General features: G+C 34.0%; 1 protein-coding gene across 1 annotated transcript; it reads right to left on the bottom strand.

The window, feature by feature from the left end:
- Positions 1 to 8513: 8513 nt before the first annotated feature.
- On the bottom strand, positions 8514 to 9661 carry LOC131059893 (early nodulin-93). The gene is made up of 5 exons (XM_057992948.2): positions 9519 to 9661; positions 9256 to 9372; positions 9099 to 9160; positions 8938 to 9013; positions 8514 to 8829 (listed from the first exon to the last, which is right to left on the bottom strand). The coding sequence occupies exons 1-5, from the start codon at positions 9544 to 9546 to the stop codon at positions 8729 to 8731; spliced, it is 384 nt and encodes a 127-aa protein (XP_057848931.2). The 5' UTR covers positions 9547 to 9661; the 3' UTR covers positions 8514 to 8728.
- Positions 9662 to 15479: the final 5818 nt, after the last annotated feature.

Below are 15479 nucleotides of genomic sequence, written 5' to 3'. Positions count from 1 at the left end.
AGCAAAAAAAAACCACATATGATGTGATATGATCATCTAATGTAGCAGCGGGTACATTTGAAGTGGATCTAGGATCTAGAGTAGGACCCACATACATCTGATGACAACTCATACACAAATTTGTGGCATCGATTGTGGAGCTGATTCCATGTGGGAAGCTTCCTCATTGAGGCTACCCGAGAGGGCACTTAAAGAACCTAATGTGGAAATCAATGTTGTATGTTGCACATTTGCATGAATAGTTGGAGTAACAGGAGGAACCATGGATGGATCTGGTAAGGGTGTAACAGTATGTGCCCCTAATCTGTGTCGTGGCATGCCACCACCAACACACAGGAATGACCTAATGTCAAAATAATTGGGTTTTATACCCAATATAAACTCACAGTATAATTTCTTCAAAAAATAGAAAGGGATGGGTCATAACCTCAATGTGGTGGATGATCAAAAACCATCCACCACCTATCCCAGAATTGTGTATTCATCTGTGGATGCTCACACCACCTAATTGAAATTATTTTTTGGGTAGGATGCATTTGTTCTCGTGTTCTAGGGTTAATAAAATATGGGCATAAATGTGCTTTGGTGATTTTGAGTTCATTTATTTGCTTATAAGTGTATCCATCAGCATAAAAGTGACACAACTGCTCCCTCCGTCTGTGGAATCGATCTAAATCTATATCAATAGATCAAACAAAGTCTTTTGTTGTATCATCTCAAGGTTTTCATTTATTCTTCCTCTCAATTGAGCCTCATCTGATCTAGGGGGTGGAGGTGGAGGCGGAGGTGCAGAGGGTTGAGGTGGGGGATTTTCACCTAGCAAATCATCCATGTCAAAGACATCCATCACAAAGATAGCACCGACATATATATAAAAAATACATTAATTATATACAACTCTATGAACAATAATCTAGTTACATTAAAAAAATGCATTTATAAGTAAAAACATACATATACTTATTGAGCTCAACATTAAATATAATATACTTATTGAATTAAAACATGCATGTACTTATTGAATCTTTAAATGTAAAATTTGAGCATGAAACTTAATCAAAAAAATTCATTGAATCTTCATTTCTATTTTAAATTCAATAATAGATTCATTTCTTGTAAAATGCATCAACTATTTTTTTTCATTTATTTTGGTTTTTATTTTTGTAAAAATTTACTAATATCTTGTAGGAATTTATGAGAGTGACTCTACACAATTCCCAACACCTCCATCTTGTGCATTTAGCTCCACATTTATGTCACAAAGTTTTTCTATACATTCTATTTGTGTATCTTCTACTCTTTTTTTGTACTTCTCTTGCATGTTTGTTTTTTACTAAGGGAAAAACAGGTTTTGAGGGGGACCCGAAACCTCATACACCAGGTTTTGAAGGGACCCGAAACCCTTAGAGTTTGCCAAGATCTGGAACCTACAATGAAACTTTTGCCAGTAAAGATAGGCAAATAAAATCAGTAGACCATATCAACAAATCTGGCATGTGCCAACCAAAAGTCAACACAACCACGAGCAGGAGAAAGCCATTCAGACTAAAATAAAATTATTACAAAACCTGCTCGAAACACAGCTTAAGCCTTTAAGTGAAGTTGATGAACTCCCTCATCCAAACATCGAGGATTTTCTGGGTTCCCCTCCCCATATACATAAAAATCAGGTAGCAAAAGGCTGACATGTCCCTTAACTAGAAATTATCACAATCTAAGTTGGGCCCTTCAAAATTGTCAACATCCAGCAAAACATAAACAAGGGGGTTTTGAAAGGCTCCCCTAACCTTCCATTTGGGTTTTAAAATGGCTCCCAAAACTACCAAACTGAACAGAGAAAACCACAAAAAATCCTTTAGAAACCCCACCTCAATAGGGGAAAGAGAAAGAAAGCTAGACAACCTACCATCCTTTGTTCTCTCACAAAGACAAAACCGGGCATCGATAACCCTACACCAATCCAACCTATCAGCATCAAAACTAGCCAGTTGACCAAAAAATCACTTTACTACCCAATCACCATGCAACCACTCCACCTCCATAGGAGGGCACAACACCTCAAGAGGAGAGCCATGGAAACGAGTAGTAAGAGAACAAACCCTCAGAAAGATACCAGCAAGGGAAGCATCGAGGGTGCACATCGAAGAAACAGGTATGTCGCAAGTGTAAAGCTCCATCTCCAAGGGAACAACCCCCACCTCAATAGGTGGAAAAAATTTATCAGAAGGAGAAGCAACACCAACCGCAACCCAAGATCCAAATAGCCTATGTCAGGCAAAAATACCTTAGAAAAGGAACATCCAGCTCTAACCCCAAAGAATATCTCCACCTCAATAGGAGATAACACCAACATTACAGGCATAAAGAGCAAAAAAGGATACCAAGAAGCCACTGAAACCCTAGGAATATCCACTCGAGTCTATTCCACCTCCATAGAATAGGAGAACAACTCATAAAGAGAAGCACGGGTAAATATCCAAGAGAATACAGTGACAGAGAGGCGGAACAGAGGACCCATGATAGGCTCTGACCACACAAAACAATCCCCAACCCAGCAGGCACCAGTAAGAGACAAGGTCGCTAGCGCAAGGTCTCCAAAGGCAAAACATGCATCACTGCAGCCCTTGCAGGCACCCGAGATTACGGAAGGGAAGGGAAGAAGGGGCCCCGTGTGCTAAACAACCTCTGGCGGACACCACCCACTGCAGACAGCCTATCATTTCCAAGCATCACCATCTTCATCATCACTTTCCCCACCTTCATCTATGTCCTTTGTCACATCGCGGCCCCCCGAAACCCTAGCGTAACTTCCTTTCGCTCTCTCACCCATCATGTTAATTGCATGTTTGTTGCATTCAATTAAACTTGTTTAATTTAATTTATTTCATTCCATGTATTCAATCAATCCCCAATCACACCCAACACAACACAAAATAGAAAAAGGTGTGGATCTAGGAGAAGATGTCTCTCTCTTTTGTGTACTAAATTCAAGCCCATCCACACCTTCTTGTAAATGATGTGTATGTGAAAAGGAGATTGATTTTAGGTTAATGTACATATTAGTTAGGATCACTTTTGTTGCATACCATTTTGGTGAACCAAACTAAGGTTGCACTTGAAATCATTCTAATTTTTCTTATATATATTTTGTGGTGTTTTGTTAGATAGTTAAAAAATTGTGTGCTTTGGTTAAGTATCTTAATTTGTATTTGTAAAATCTAATATGTTTAATGTAGATTAAAAAAAATTAAATATATTTGAAATTTCATTTGCATATTTGTCTTGTCATCACTTTCTTCCACTTGATTTCTTTTTAGGAGAACATGTGCGTTCTAAAACTAACACTTTCCTATAAGTATCATGACCTAATTCTCATAACATAAAATTATTTCTAGAACAAGTTATCAACTAATGGTCTCCCATGCTTTGAGTAGCTCCAGTGTTTAGCCTAAATTTAATAATACAAAAATGGTTTAGGAATTTCAAGAATTCAAGCTTCCTTTTAAATTAATCCCACCTTTCTAACTTCATTGTTCCCTAGACATGGACCACTTTGTGCTAAATGTTCTTGAATCTCGAATTCAAAAGCTAGATAAGTACATCGCAAGATTACAATTTTTTTAATCTTACAATGGTAGATTGAGGGCTCCTCTTATACAAAATATAATGATATTTTTATCCAATGACTCACACAATGTAGAAATTACACCTACCCTAGTTCACATGGTGGATACAAATGTTATGTCATCAAATAGTTTCACAACACTTGTCAAAAATGTGTCCCTTCAAAACCAAACAAGGGCATACATGTATTCTTGTACTAAAAATCAAAGTCATAATTAAGCTTCATTCTACAATTACAATCTAATTTTTACATGCCTATTTTTTTCCTTTCTATCAAGAATATGTTTAGAGACAATAGGGAACCATTATGATTATCCTCATAAGTTTGTACTTCTTTAGGTTGTTGAGAAACAATGTTAGTAGGAGAAATGGCCAAGGTAATCCATGTGAATTTATCAATATTAGCCAACTTAGAAATATTCTAGAATGATGTTGAATATTGGTAAGAGGACTGGGACCCACCATGAGTACTATGACCATTACCTTTTCCCTAACAATTGTGGGAATCATCACACTTATGGGTAATCTGACATCTATCATTTCAATTCCTTGAATAAGGTGATTAGACCTTATTTGAAGGAGGAGGGGAAGTCAATGGAATTTTAAGTAGATCATATAAGGGCTATTAATTCAATGGTCAATAAGAACTTGCAAGAGAGTAACCTTAAATGCAATTTTATTAGCTTTCAATTATATCCACATCATCACATTAGAACATATCATATAATTAGAATACACAGAGAAATGAATAAATTAATAGTGCATCCAAATAAAGAATAAAAAAATTATCTTTTTAAATACAAGCTAAGAACTACAAAAATATACAAGACTTAGATATATTAAGTATAAATTGGGGAGTAATCTCCTCTATGAAAATTCTCCAACAAATCAATTTTATCTAGTCTACCACATATGCAATGATATTGCCACAATCAAAAGGACTATTTACAAAAAGCAAGCAATGCCATAAAATAATAATCAAATCAATGTCCACCCAAAGAGAGAATGAAAGGAAGGCACTTGATTATGTTGACATCCAAAATACTTAAAACGAATCATGAATCTAATATATCAAGTTGTTGAGTCATAGGGAAAGGCCTAAAAGGTTGCTTATGAGTTTCTACATGCACTGGCTAATTAATTTAATTTTTTTCACTATTTCCATCCTCTTATGTTATCATATAGGTTAAAAACTCCTAGGGTTACTCACAATAAACTCAAGGGTTTTTATCCCTCTTTTTCCCATGTCTTTTGGTGTCAATAAAGTGAAGATGACTCCAATGGTGAGTGAAGAGTTAAGTAACACAAGGTTATTATCTAACATCAACATGAAGATCATTTGTGATGAGATAGTGTAGTTTAGAACAACAAAATTTGAATATATGTTTTTCACAAGTTTTGTTATCTAAATTTTTTTTAGCATATTTTCACTTATACTATTATGATAATCGTTTCATAGTATAGTAATATTTCTCACACTAGTTTTATGGTAAAATGTGTGAATCCTATAGATCATTATAACTTTATCCCACCCTTGTCTAACCTTTTATTTAATTTTCAATGTATCCATCCAAATTGAATATATGATGAGTAAATACAAGAATGCATTCATTCTTTCTAGGGTCAAATGGTGTTCAATGCAAAAAAATTAGATGTTATTTCGGAGGAACCTCACATTTATTTGTAGGTTTACATGGAACATTTCTAGGCTTCACATTTCTAGGTTATTTTGGAGGTTATTTGTATGTTTACATGGATTGTGTTTGAGATATATGTTTATGAATCCCATTTTATTGTTTATTCAAATCCTAGAATGATCAAGTATCCTAGAGTATGTAGTAGCCACAAATATTTATGCAAAGTAAATATTTAAAATGAAAGGATATCATGAAGGTTTATATGATTGTAAAATTATTATGTTATATATATGTGAATGTAAACCCTAATTTATAAAAAAAAAAACTTAAATAATACAAAAAACAGAATACAAAATACAAGAAAACGAAAAAATGTCAAGCAGGTGATTAATTGTGTACCTGGGATAGCAATGGGAGGTCAAAAATCAGTGCAAAAATGGGGGCCCATTCTGGTTCTTCCTTCCTCACTACAACTCTGAAGGAAGAAAAAGAAAATGGGGAGAAATAAAACGGGGAAAATGCTTTTAACAAACGAGTCCCTGTTTTTAGAAATGGGGACCCGTTATATTTAAATATTGGGGCCCCATTATGGAATAGGCCGTGGTCATAAAGGGGCCCCATTTTGTTTCGCCTCGGGGCCCTGAAGTAAAATGGGAACCCATTTTGAACAAAACAGGGGCCCATTCTTGGTAGCACATTTCCCAATGCATGCACTTCCCCCTAAGTGGAACTCATCTTCTTGTACTTACCCGCAACTATTGTCTATGGTTGGACAAATACAAGTAACTGACAAAATCCTCCTCTAGACAACAACATTTACATCTCTTCCTTTTGGCCTCCCTTTGAACATTATTATAATTAGTTGACCTGGTTGAAAAGGAGCTGCTCGTGGGATAATTAGGAAAACAAGAAAATAATTCTTGCTACTTCATGGATTCATTGCATTTAGCCAAAAGGGAAATGAGCATTCAAAATTATTGATCCATATACTTAAAAAAATTGTCTTACAACCAAATGGATTGTAAAGGCCTTGGATGGTGAATCTTGTTGGAAACAATTGTCTTGTCATCATATTCAAGCTAAACATTATTATAATTAGTTGACCTGGTTGAAAAGGAGTTGCTCGTGGGAAAATTAGGAAAACAAGAAAATAATTCTTGCTACTTCATGGATTCATTGCATTTAGCCAAAAGGGAAATGAGAATTCAAAATTATTGATCCATATACTTAAAAAAATTGTCTTACAACTAAATGGATTGTAAAGGCCTTGGATGGTGAATCTTGTTGGAAACAATTGTCTTGTCATCATATTCAAGCTAAAATGGTTAGGCACTCTTGAGACTTAGTCAGTTGGAAGGACAAGCTTTTTTGTCCCTTGGATTTGCCCCTTTGAACTCCATTCAAACTACTTGATAGATCAAGCTTAAGTTATGGCCTAAGTTTTGCCTCATTTTCCATCTAGTGGAACCACTTAATTCAAAAAGATAGCACTCCTCTTGCAAGTATATTTTTAAAGGTGAATATCTTTTTAAAAAGAAAATTAAGTTTATTGTGATTTGTGTGAGTACATCAAATTTAACTGAAAAATTTTAACAATAACACAAATCTCAATTCAACCTTTGCCCTTTAGAAAACATTTCCTCTTTGAAAAATCCAACAAAATTGTTACTCTCCAACTATCTTATTTATTGTCTACACCTTACTATAATAAGGTAATAAAGGATTGGATTTTGATTCTTCCCTCTCAAAACCGTTTGTAGGAAATTCAGCCCTACTTTCCTTAGCTCCTCGTTTTAACCTTAAACGAAAATGAAATTTCAACCAGTCTACACGGTACAAGGTGAAGTCTCAAATTTAAAGGTCTAAAATAGGCATTCAATCCCACTTGACGGGTTGAAATGTTCTCAATATTAAACTGCCTATTGGTGAAGACTTTCCTTCATTTTCCCCTGCCTGCACGTTCTGCACTAAAAACAAGTCTATAAAGCACACTTTATGGCTGTGCCCTCATGCCCATAACCTAACCTATGGTACTTTCTCCAAAATCCTTGCTCTTTATCTGTAAATTTGATCTTGAAGATCGGCCTTTTGGACTTTCCCCACAGCACAATGTCATTGCTTATACCATTAGATAAATTATTCTTAATCTCGTTTGGAGATTTTGATGCCTGGTTGCTTTCTGTCGCACTCTTTTTCCCCTCTAAATTGAAACCCCGATGCCCCGTGTGAACTTCTTCCTCCATGTCATCAACTTGCAGTCTATACTCCATGTTAATTATAATCCTTAAAGAGGTTTGGTCAATCGGCATACTCAAATCCAATCATTTAAAGATAATATGTAGGTTAATTACAAATCTAATAGCATCTCTGACGTGGAGTTACAAATGACAATTGTAGTGAATTGTGATCTTCATGCTTTGGGGGTTTGCTCCCATGGTGTTTCCTTGCGCTGTGTTTCAAGGACAATGAAGGCAGGTGAGCCTTCATGCCGGTAATTCTTATGAAGAAACTAAAGCGCCTTCTCAGCTGATCCAAAAGTAAAAGATAATAATGGACATGAATGGTTTCATGCTTCAACTGTCGTCCATCGTTCCCCTGATTGCCGGCTAGCAAATTGCTTGCTTCTAAAGATGGTCCTTTACATCTTTTGACTCGTTTCATTGGTGAATCAGTGATGTGGATGCAACATCTGCTTCTCCACCTATTCTTGTAACTACTTACCCTGTTTGATGAACAGGGGAGTGTATTGATTTCAGGGCAATGACAACTGAAAATCCTTAATCAGTTTTTGGAAAGCATTGTCAAGAAGGAAAACCCAAAGGAAAAAAGAAAGGGAGTTAACTGTGTTGCTAATTTGGTATCGAAATGTTTCTCTGTTGATGTGGACTGATGGTTTTTGCTGTGTTGGGTTTCGCTGGTATGTTTTTAACGAGTTGCTGTATGCTCTTTATGACCTCCTCCATGTAATTCTGAAGCATATTTGATTTGTATCTGGAGCTGTTTTTGTTAGTTTGGGTCCATTATTTTCTTGAAATTCTTGTGGTTAATTCAGATATGAACTGAATGCTAATTTGAGCCACTTATGTACTCTTTACCTCATTAAGAAAATACATTCTTTATGTGATAGTGTTATATTTATTTGCTAGTCTAGATGTGAACGAGGAAGTGTGATGTCGATTTGTTTTTTTAATAATTTGTCGTAGATGGTTCTTTCCTTTTTCAATTTACTTGAAAATCAAAAGTCAAGGATCTCTTGAAATTTTTCTAATTGAAAACAACACTTACAAAACAATATTTACAGATAAGTGCCTCAAGAGCAGTACTACAATAACTCATTTACACCGTCTTTCCTATGAGGAAAACAGGAAGGTGTGCATTATCAGTCCTGAAAACTAGACTGCCATTCTCTACGATTCATGTGTGTACATCATGACTCGACTAAACATATACATAATTATTCCTGCCATTTAGAACGATGCTTCCAGAGGACCCAACTTTTCAAAGGAATTTTTCCGGGCAGAGGCCAGAATAGTTTTATCTGCCACAATGAAATAAGCCGCTCCACTAACTGCATCCACCCAAAAATACATATTTTTTTAAAAACATATTTACATATCATTCAGAATAAATGAAATTCAATTGCCTATAACAAGAAAACAGAGTAATAAATATATACCTAAAGAGATGATATGTGCCTGAGCTACATAGTTGAGATTCGCCCTTGCCCAAGGAATGGCCCGTGCTCCCATCACCTGTTTTCACAATAAATTCATATCAGTCACATTGCATATTACTGAGATTCGAGCATAAAGAAAATTATTAATCAGCAGCACTCACCACAGGGATTGCAGATGCGACAAATGCAATTGCGGCTGCCTTTGCTCCTGCTTTCACTCCATCTATACACAGTACACATATCCAGGTTCACTCTTATCGCTATCATAAGAATACTAATACAGCAGCTAATAAGTGGAAGGTAAATGGGGATTATTACCATGTGAACATTGCTTTGCTCTGTATTCAGCAATGGCATTGGACGTGTTAAGGGGTGAAGTTTTGGATTTCCGAGCCATAGCCTGCCTTCTCACTGCCCACCACTCCCGAGCATTAACTGCAGTAGCCATAACTAAAAATGAGGTTGATATGCTTAGTTTACTCTAGTCTGTTCTACAAATTCCCAAAAAATTCCGTGCAGTCAATTGCAGATGTAATGAAGCATAATGTGGTATAAATAAAGGAGGCGATGGAGGATAAAACCAGGGATACGCCGCGGAAAGCACTTCATTGGGAATGCATGGATACATTTTACAGTATTGTGGGTGCCAACTGATTTGCTTTCTGCAAATCTGGTTTGACAGGTCTAATAATGCCCATCTATCCCTGCAAAACGATATCCGTACGAGGAAAAACATGGTTTACATGTGAACACACAGGCTTTCGCCTTTTTCATAAACCCATCGTCTGGATATGGGCGGTTTACTGTTTTTCGTAGGTACATATTGCCCCTAGTATATGTGCAATTGTACGGGCTTACGTGCTATGACGTGACCAGGTTAGATTAAGTGTACCATCCATTGTGGATTAATGTGAATATAACAAATCCGAGCAAATCTGAGTAGGTACCTAACAGATACCCTACTTGCGTGAACTTTTCACCCCCATTACTATAGGAATCTAAATGACTTCTATGTAGAAGTTAATTGAATAAATTAATGTTATAATGTGTGATTTTATTATTTAATCTTGAATTTATTATTTAAAACTATTTTATCTATTGATTTAGTTAAGATTGATCCGATTTAATAGGAGGCTTACAATTTTATCTAGGTAATATATGTAATTCATTTTTTTTTAATTGAATATTTTTAGGAATTGATTATTATGTGTTAGTCTACAAATCAAAAAGGATTGAGAGTGTGAGTGTGTCTAGGAACATATATTTAAAGATATGATAGGTCAATACTACAATCAACAAATTAGCACCATGTGTACTCGACCACAATTCAATCACATTAAGTCTTAACTCTATCTTAGTCACATCCATTGTATCAATGTTTGTGTCATTGTTTGCATGTTTCAATCTTTGTACATCAAGATGATAGCTTAAGTATTATCATGGAAGTTGACATCCTTCCCTTTGCCCAACTATAAATCTCTTTGTGATTTTCAACATAACCCTACAAGTAAACAAGTGCAAAGGAGGCTTTAAATAAATCATTGGAGATCACATTAATCCCAAAATAGAGCATGGCCTCATCTAGAAATAAGATGAGTTAATAGATCCCAAATAAAGCAACCAAGTTAGTGAGTCGATTATGACATACATATAGCACATGAATGCAATAGCCTATGAATTCATCAAGAGGTTCCTACACCCTTAATTGAGACATTTTTAACTCATGGTTTTGTAACTTTTATTTGTTGGTTTTAATGTTGTTGAACTAATTATTGGGTTCCTGATATAGAAGTTTTGATAGTTAGTTTTGTAGGCATTGTTAAGTTGCCAAAAATACTCTAAATATCTAGTTGGTGATACTCACATAAAGTCTTAGACTTTGCAAGTGTATTGTAACCTTTGATTATTGAACAATACATTGAGTCGCTTCAGAGTGTGGAGTTTTTCTAGATTTCTTGCCATGTAAATCACTATATTGTGCTATATTGGTTTTGTGTTTATTTTATTTTAATGTTAAGATTAGTTTTATTTTGTACCTCTCCTTCCTTTCATTTGGTATCAAAGCCTAATCACCTCAAATTGTTGGTAGTATGGACAAGGGTCTTAAGTACTAATCTAAATAATTAACTTAGATGGGTTTGGTATTAGGATTCATCTAAATAAGATAATAAATTGGTTTTGATTCTCCACTCATGGCCCTAGAGTGTTAGTACAAACTCAAGATGAGCTTTGGGATGGCCTTGGAGAGGCAAACTAAACTCCCTTGATTCTCTCAAAGGTTGAGACAGTTCTGCATGGTTATCAAGGGTGTGGGGACAGAGATCCATGGATCTACCTTCTTTGTGAGGATAGCATGTGATGATACTCTTCTCTACATGTGTCCTTGTTCCTTATGCCTTGTTTAGTTGGGCAACCTCTGGGAGTTTTGTGTCTTTTCATTTAGCCTTATGTTGTGACTTGGATTATTGTTCATGTGTTTGCTTTTTAGTTGTGGTGTTGGTTTTATTTATGTCCTTTGGTTGTTAGGTGTCATCCTAGGTTTAGAGTGTGTGTGTGGGACCTTATGTCATTCTCCAAAGCATGAGGGGTGGACCTTATTGGTTCCACATGGTTAGGTGGTTTGATGCCTTCTTCCAAATTGGTATTTTCTCTTCGTGGGATGTTGGTGTGCATGGAAGTGGATTCTTATCTCTTTAGCTTGAGCATGGATTCTTGGAGAAAATTATAATGTTCTCTTGTATTTGGAAACATCATTGTAATCATATGAACATTAAATATTTATATTGTAATTGAGGCTATGATTCTTCATTGTAATAGATGTTGTATATAGGAGATACATGTGTAAGACATGATCAGTACTTTGGATAACTACTATTCTTGTAATTAGAGATTGTGGTTCTTGTTGGAATAGATTATGTGATTTCTATCATGCTTAATTAAGATGTGAGCTATGTGTTAGACTTGTGTGGATTGATCTTCTTGAAGATGGTTAATGGTGATGTTTAGAGATGTTATGAATATCATATGATTGGTATCATGGAGTAGGTATATTTGGATTTAGAAGTTACAAAATGAACCTTTAATATTAGTTGTATTTCTATGTTTAAATTGCATGAGTAGATCATAATGGGGTAATAGATTATTATAGATGGGAATATACATTATGCTTGAATGGTAGATTAGTAATATGGGTATTTGCCTATGATCTTAGTTTTAATGCATATTGGGATTAACGTGGATAAAAAATGTGGTGGGATTTTATGATGTGTTTGTTTATGTTTCATTATTATGCTAAGTAATGGCATTGAGATACCCAAGGGAATGTTAATCTGTGAGATGTATATTTATTTCCACTTGCATAATTATATTCTATGGTCATGCTTAGTTGATGTAACTATTTATTGGAGATAGTGTTAGTATGCTCTGGTTATCTTGAGATATCATGTGTTGTATTAGATCTTTAAAAAATAAAAATAAAAACTCTTTGTTTCCTTGTTAGTTGGTTAGTTTTCTCTAGAAATATGAATTCATATTATTCCAAGCATGTGTTTAGTTGACTCAAGGTGGAAAAGGGAATGAATTTAGTCAATCAAATTTGAATTTGAATTTTGAGAAAAAAAAAATGGAGTTTTTTTGTGGTGGCAAGCAAAGGTGCATTAGTTAATCAAATTTTAATTTTAAATTTTGAGAATATTATTTAGAACAATTTGATGTACTTAAATTTTGTTAAGAACATTTACATAGTAATGACTCTTTTTTTTCTTATAACACATTATCTAAGCTATGAAGAGTTTACAACTAAGATATATTATTTTTGTTGGTGATTATGTTGAAGGCGTCTCTTATTTGATTCAAATGACTTGCTTGAGACGATGAATGACTGAGCTTGCTCCTTAATTATGCAAGATGACCAAACTGATCTTGATCATTCATTTTCGTTGCCATCAAAATTTCTGGCTTTTTTTTTGGAAGTGCAAACTATTATTACGATAAATGTTTTCCAGTTGTTACTTTTTTTTGTTGAATACATGTCTATTAAACACCTTAACTCCACTTGTCAACTAGTCTCGATTTTTGGTCTAGTACTTTTCACTATTATAAATATTAAATCCGTAGCAATTTCATTCCAAGATTATCATCTACACGAGATATTGTTCAGTTAAATATTGCCATAATTGAAAGAAAAAAAATATGTATAGTAACAGTCTAGATTCAATGAGCCCCATCTAAAATGAATCAAATAAATCTAAACAAGTGTGAATAACACGTATTTAAATCACATTAGCGTTCACCATTAGTCATATAGTTATTCACATTTAAATAAAAATATGGGAAAAGCTTCTAAGAGAGAGTAAAGACTCACGCATATATTTAACAATAATTAATACAAATAGTTAGAATATATTTTAGATAAAAGGTTAAATGAAAATTACTTTTTTATTCTCAGTTAATTTAATAATATTTATATACAAGTATGATTATTTTGGATTCATAAATAATCTAAAAAAATTAAATATACTTGTTAATTTTTTATGGTATTTAAATTATTAAATTTAAGAATGTAAACAAAAATAAAAAATATTAGATTTAAAAATATTTTGAACACATTTTTTAGGTTAATATGTGTAAAAATATATTTATGATTAAAAATAATATTTTTACTAATCCACATGTTTATAGAATGCCAGTGTAAATGTATATTCATTTTGATGCTCTAATGGAAATGTGTAATATGAAGGATATCGGGATCTCTTATGTAGTTGTGCAGCAAGCATTCACTACAACTTAAATGCATGAAAATAACCTCTAAAATGTTAAAAGATCAAGGAGTGGCCTAAGTTTTTCATTGTCATTGTCTTCTAATCATGCATTTGGAAAAATGATTCCTAGAGAGAGAGAGAGAGAGCATATATATTTTAAAATATGAGTAAATGGAATTGTTCAACATTTACAACCATACTAACATTTGTAATCAATTTAACAAAATTATAGATATTTTCTAAAATGGATGCCTATATAATTTTATTAAGATTGTAGTTTTTGTTATCTATTTCCATTTGACGATGTTGTTAAGAAATCATTGTTACTTTCTTGGTGCAACATGTGGACTATCTTGAATGCATGCATATATTTCATGTGTGAAGGTGGGATCTATGAAAAGAATCACAAGGCAACATACTTTTAATATAATTATGAATATAAGTCCTTGGTAGTTGATGTCAATTGATGCTCTTTAAATTGACTATTCTTGTGATTTATGGATTGGTAAGGTCCATGCCATTTGAACAAGAGCCTAGCAACACCCATCGTGACTTATTGGGATGATTTAACTTGTAGGGTTTAATCAATCCACTTTCCTTGAAATATAGACAAATTTAATACATTTTGTGAGATGTCAAGGAATTAGATGGGCATTGTTAGATTGTGAGGTTTCTTAATCTATGAAGTTTTGTTGAGAAACAAATGATTGATAAGGTGTAAAACTATTAATCTCTTGCCTGCGTCCTATTAAAGATAATGTCTAATAAAAAATAGAATTTCATAAATACATTGCACTTGTTCTCAAACTACTAGAAACATGAGATGTCCTGCACAACATTCCACCAATGTCAATCCCATGTTCTAGATCCCATTAGAAAAAGAAAATCATGCATATACTTTATTCATCATTTTCTACTTCCTTTTCTTATTAATTAGATGTATTTCATCATCTAGGAAAAAAAATATGTTAGTACCATATGTAATTTGCATACATCTAAGAGATCTTAAAGGTGAATTGTTGAGTCATTAAGAAAATAATGTATGATCTCTTTATTTTTATTTATCTCCCTCTCTTTATCCGTCTTTCTATATTCCTATCTCTCTATCACTTTTCCTCTCTATAATCCTTTATATAACTCTCTCTCCCTCTCTTTATTCTCTCTTCTATCTTGTCATCTATCCATCTCTCTACCCCTATATCTCTCTCTAGATATCACTTCCCACCTCTACATTTATATTTTCATATCTCCGTCTCTCATTCTCTTCCTCCCTCTACCTCTATATATCTATCTCTTTCGTCTCTATCTCCCTCTCTCTTCTCTCTCTCTCTCTCTCTCTCTTTATCTCTCCCTCTTATTTCAATATCCCTCTCCTTCTCCAACTCTATCTCTATCTCTATCTCCTTGCCCTTCTCTCTTTGTTTCTCTCTTCACCCCTCTATCTATCCATCTTTCTATCCTTATGTATCTGTCTCTTCGTCTCTCTATATTGCAAACATAGTATGAGCCTGTTGATAATTGACCCTAATTATCTTCTTGATTAAGAGGTTTTATTTAAATAATGTTTGGATCCTTTTAAGTATATGCATAGTTATTTGAAGTGATCACTTCTCCATTAAGACCATTGTTATACAATTAACATCATTTGGTAAATAATTTGTCAATTCACATTTTTTTATAATTGTTGACCTTCCATGTCTTTCCGACGTACCCATTGCACACCAAGATGCAATTGCTAGTTTATTTTGTAATGAAGATGCTAAATCTAAATTATTTGGAACA

Source organism: Cryptomeria japonica, chromosome 10, assembly GCF_030272615.1.
Source record: "Cryptomeria japonica chromosome 10, Sugi_1.0, whole genome shotgun sequence".
Classification (NCBI taxonomy): domain Eukaryota; kingdom Viridiplantae; phylum Streptophyta; class Pinopsida; order Cupressales; family Cupressaceae; genus Cryptomeria; species Cryptomeria japonica.
This window is presented reverse-complemented; position numbering and strand designations above follow the sequence as displayed.

Excerpts from the sequence above, each read along its gene's own strand:
- LOC131059893 (XM_057992948.2), bottom strand. The coding sequence starts at position 9,546 with ATGAAGTGCTTTCCGCGGCGTATCCCTG. Across the intron at positions 9,373-9,518 it reads CTTTCCGCGGCGTATCCCTG|TTAATGCTCGGGAGTGGTGG; the intron begins GTTTTATCCTCC and ends TGGCTACTGCAG. Across the intron at positions 8,830-8,937 it reads GGCACATATCATCTCTTTAG|TTAGTGGAGCGGCTTATTTC; the intron begins GTATATATTTAT and ends GGGTGGATGCAG.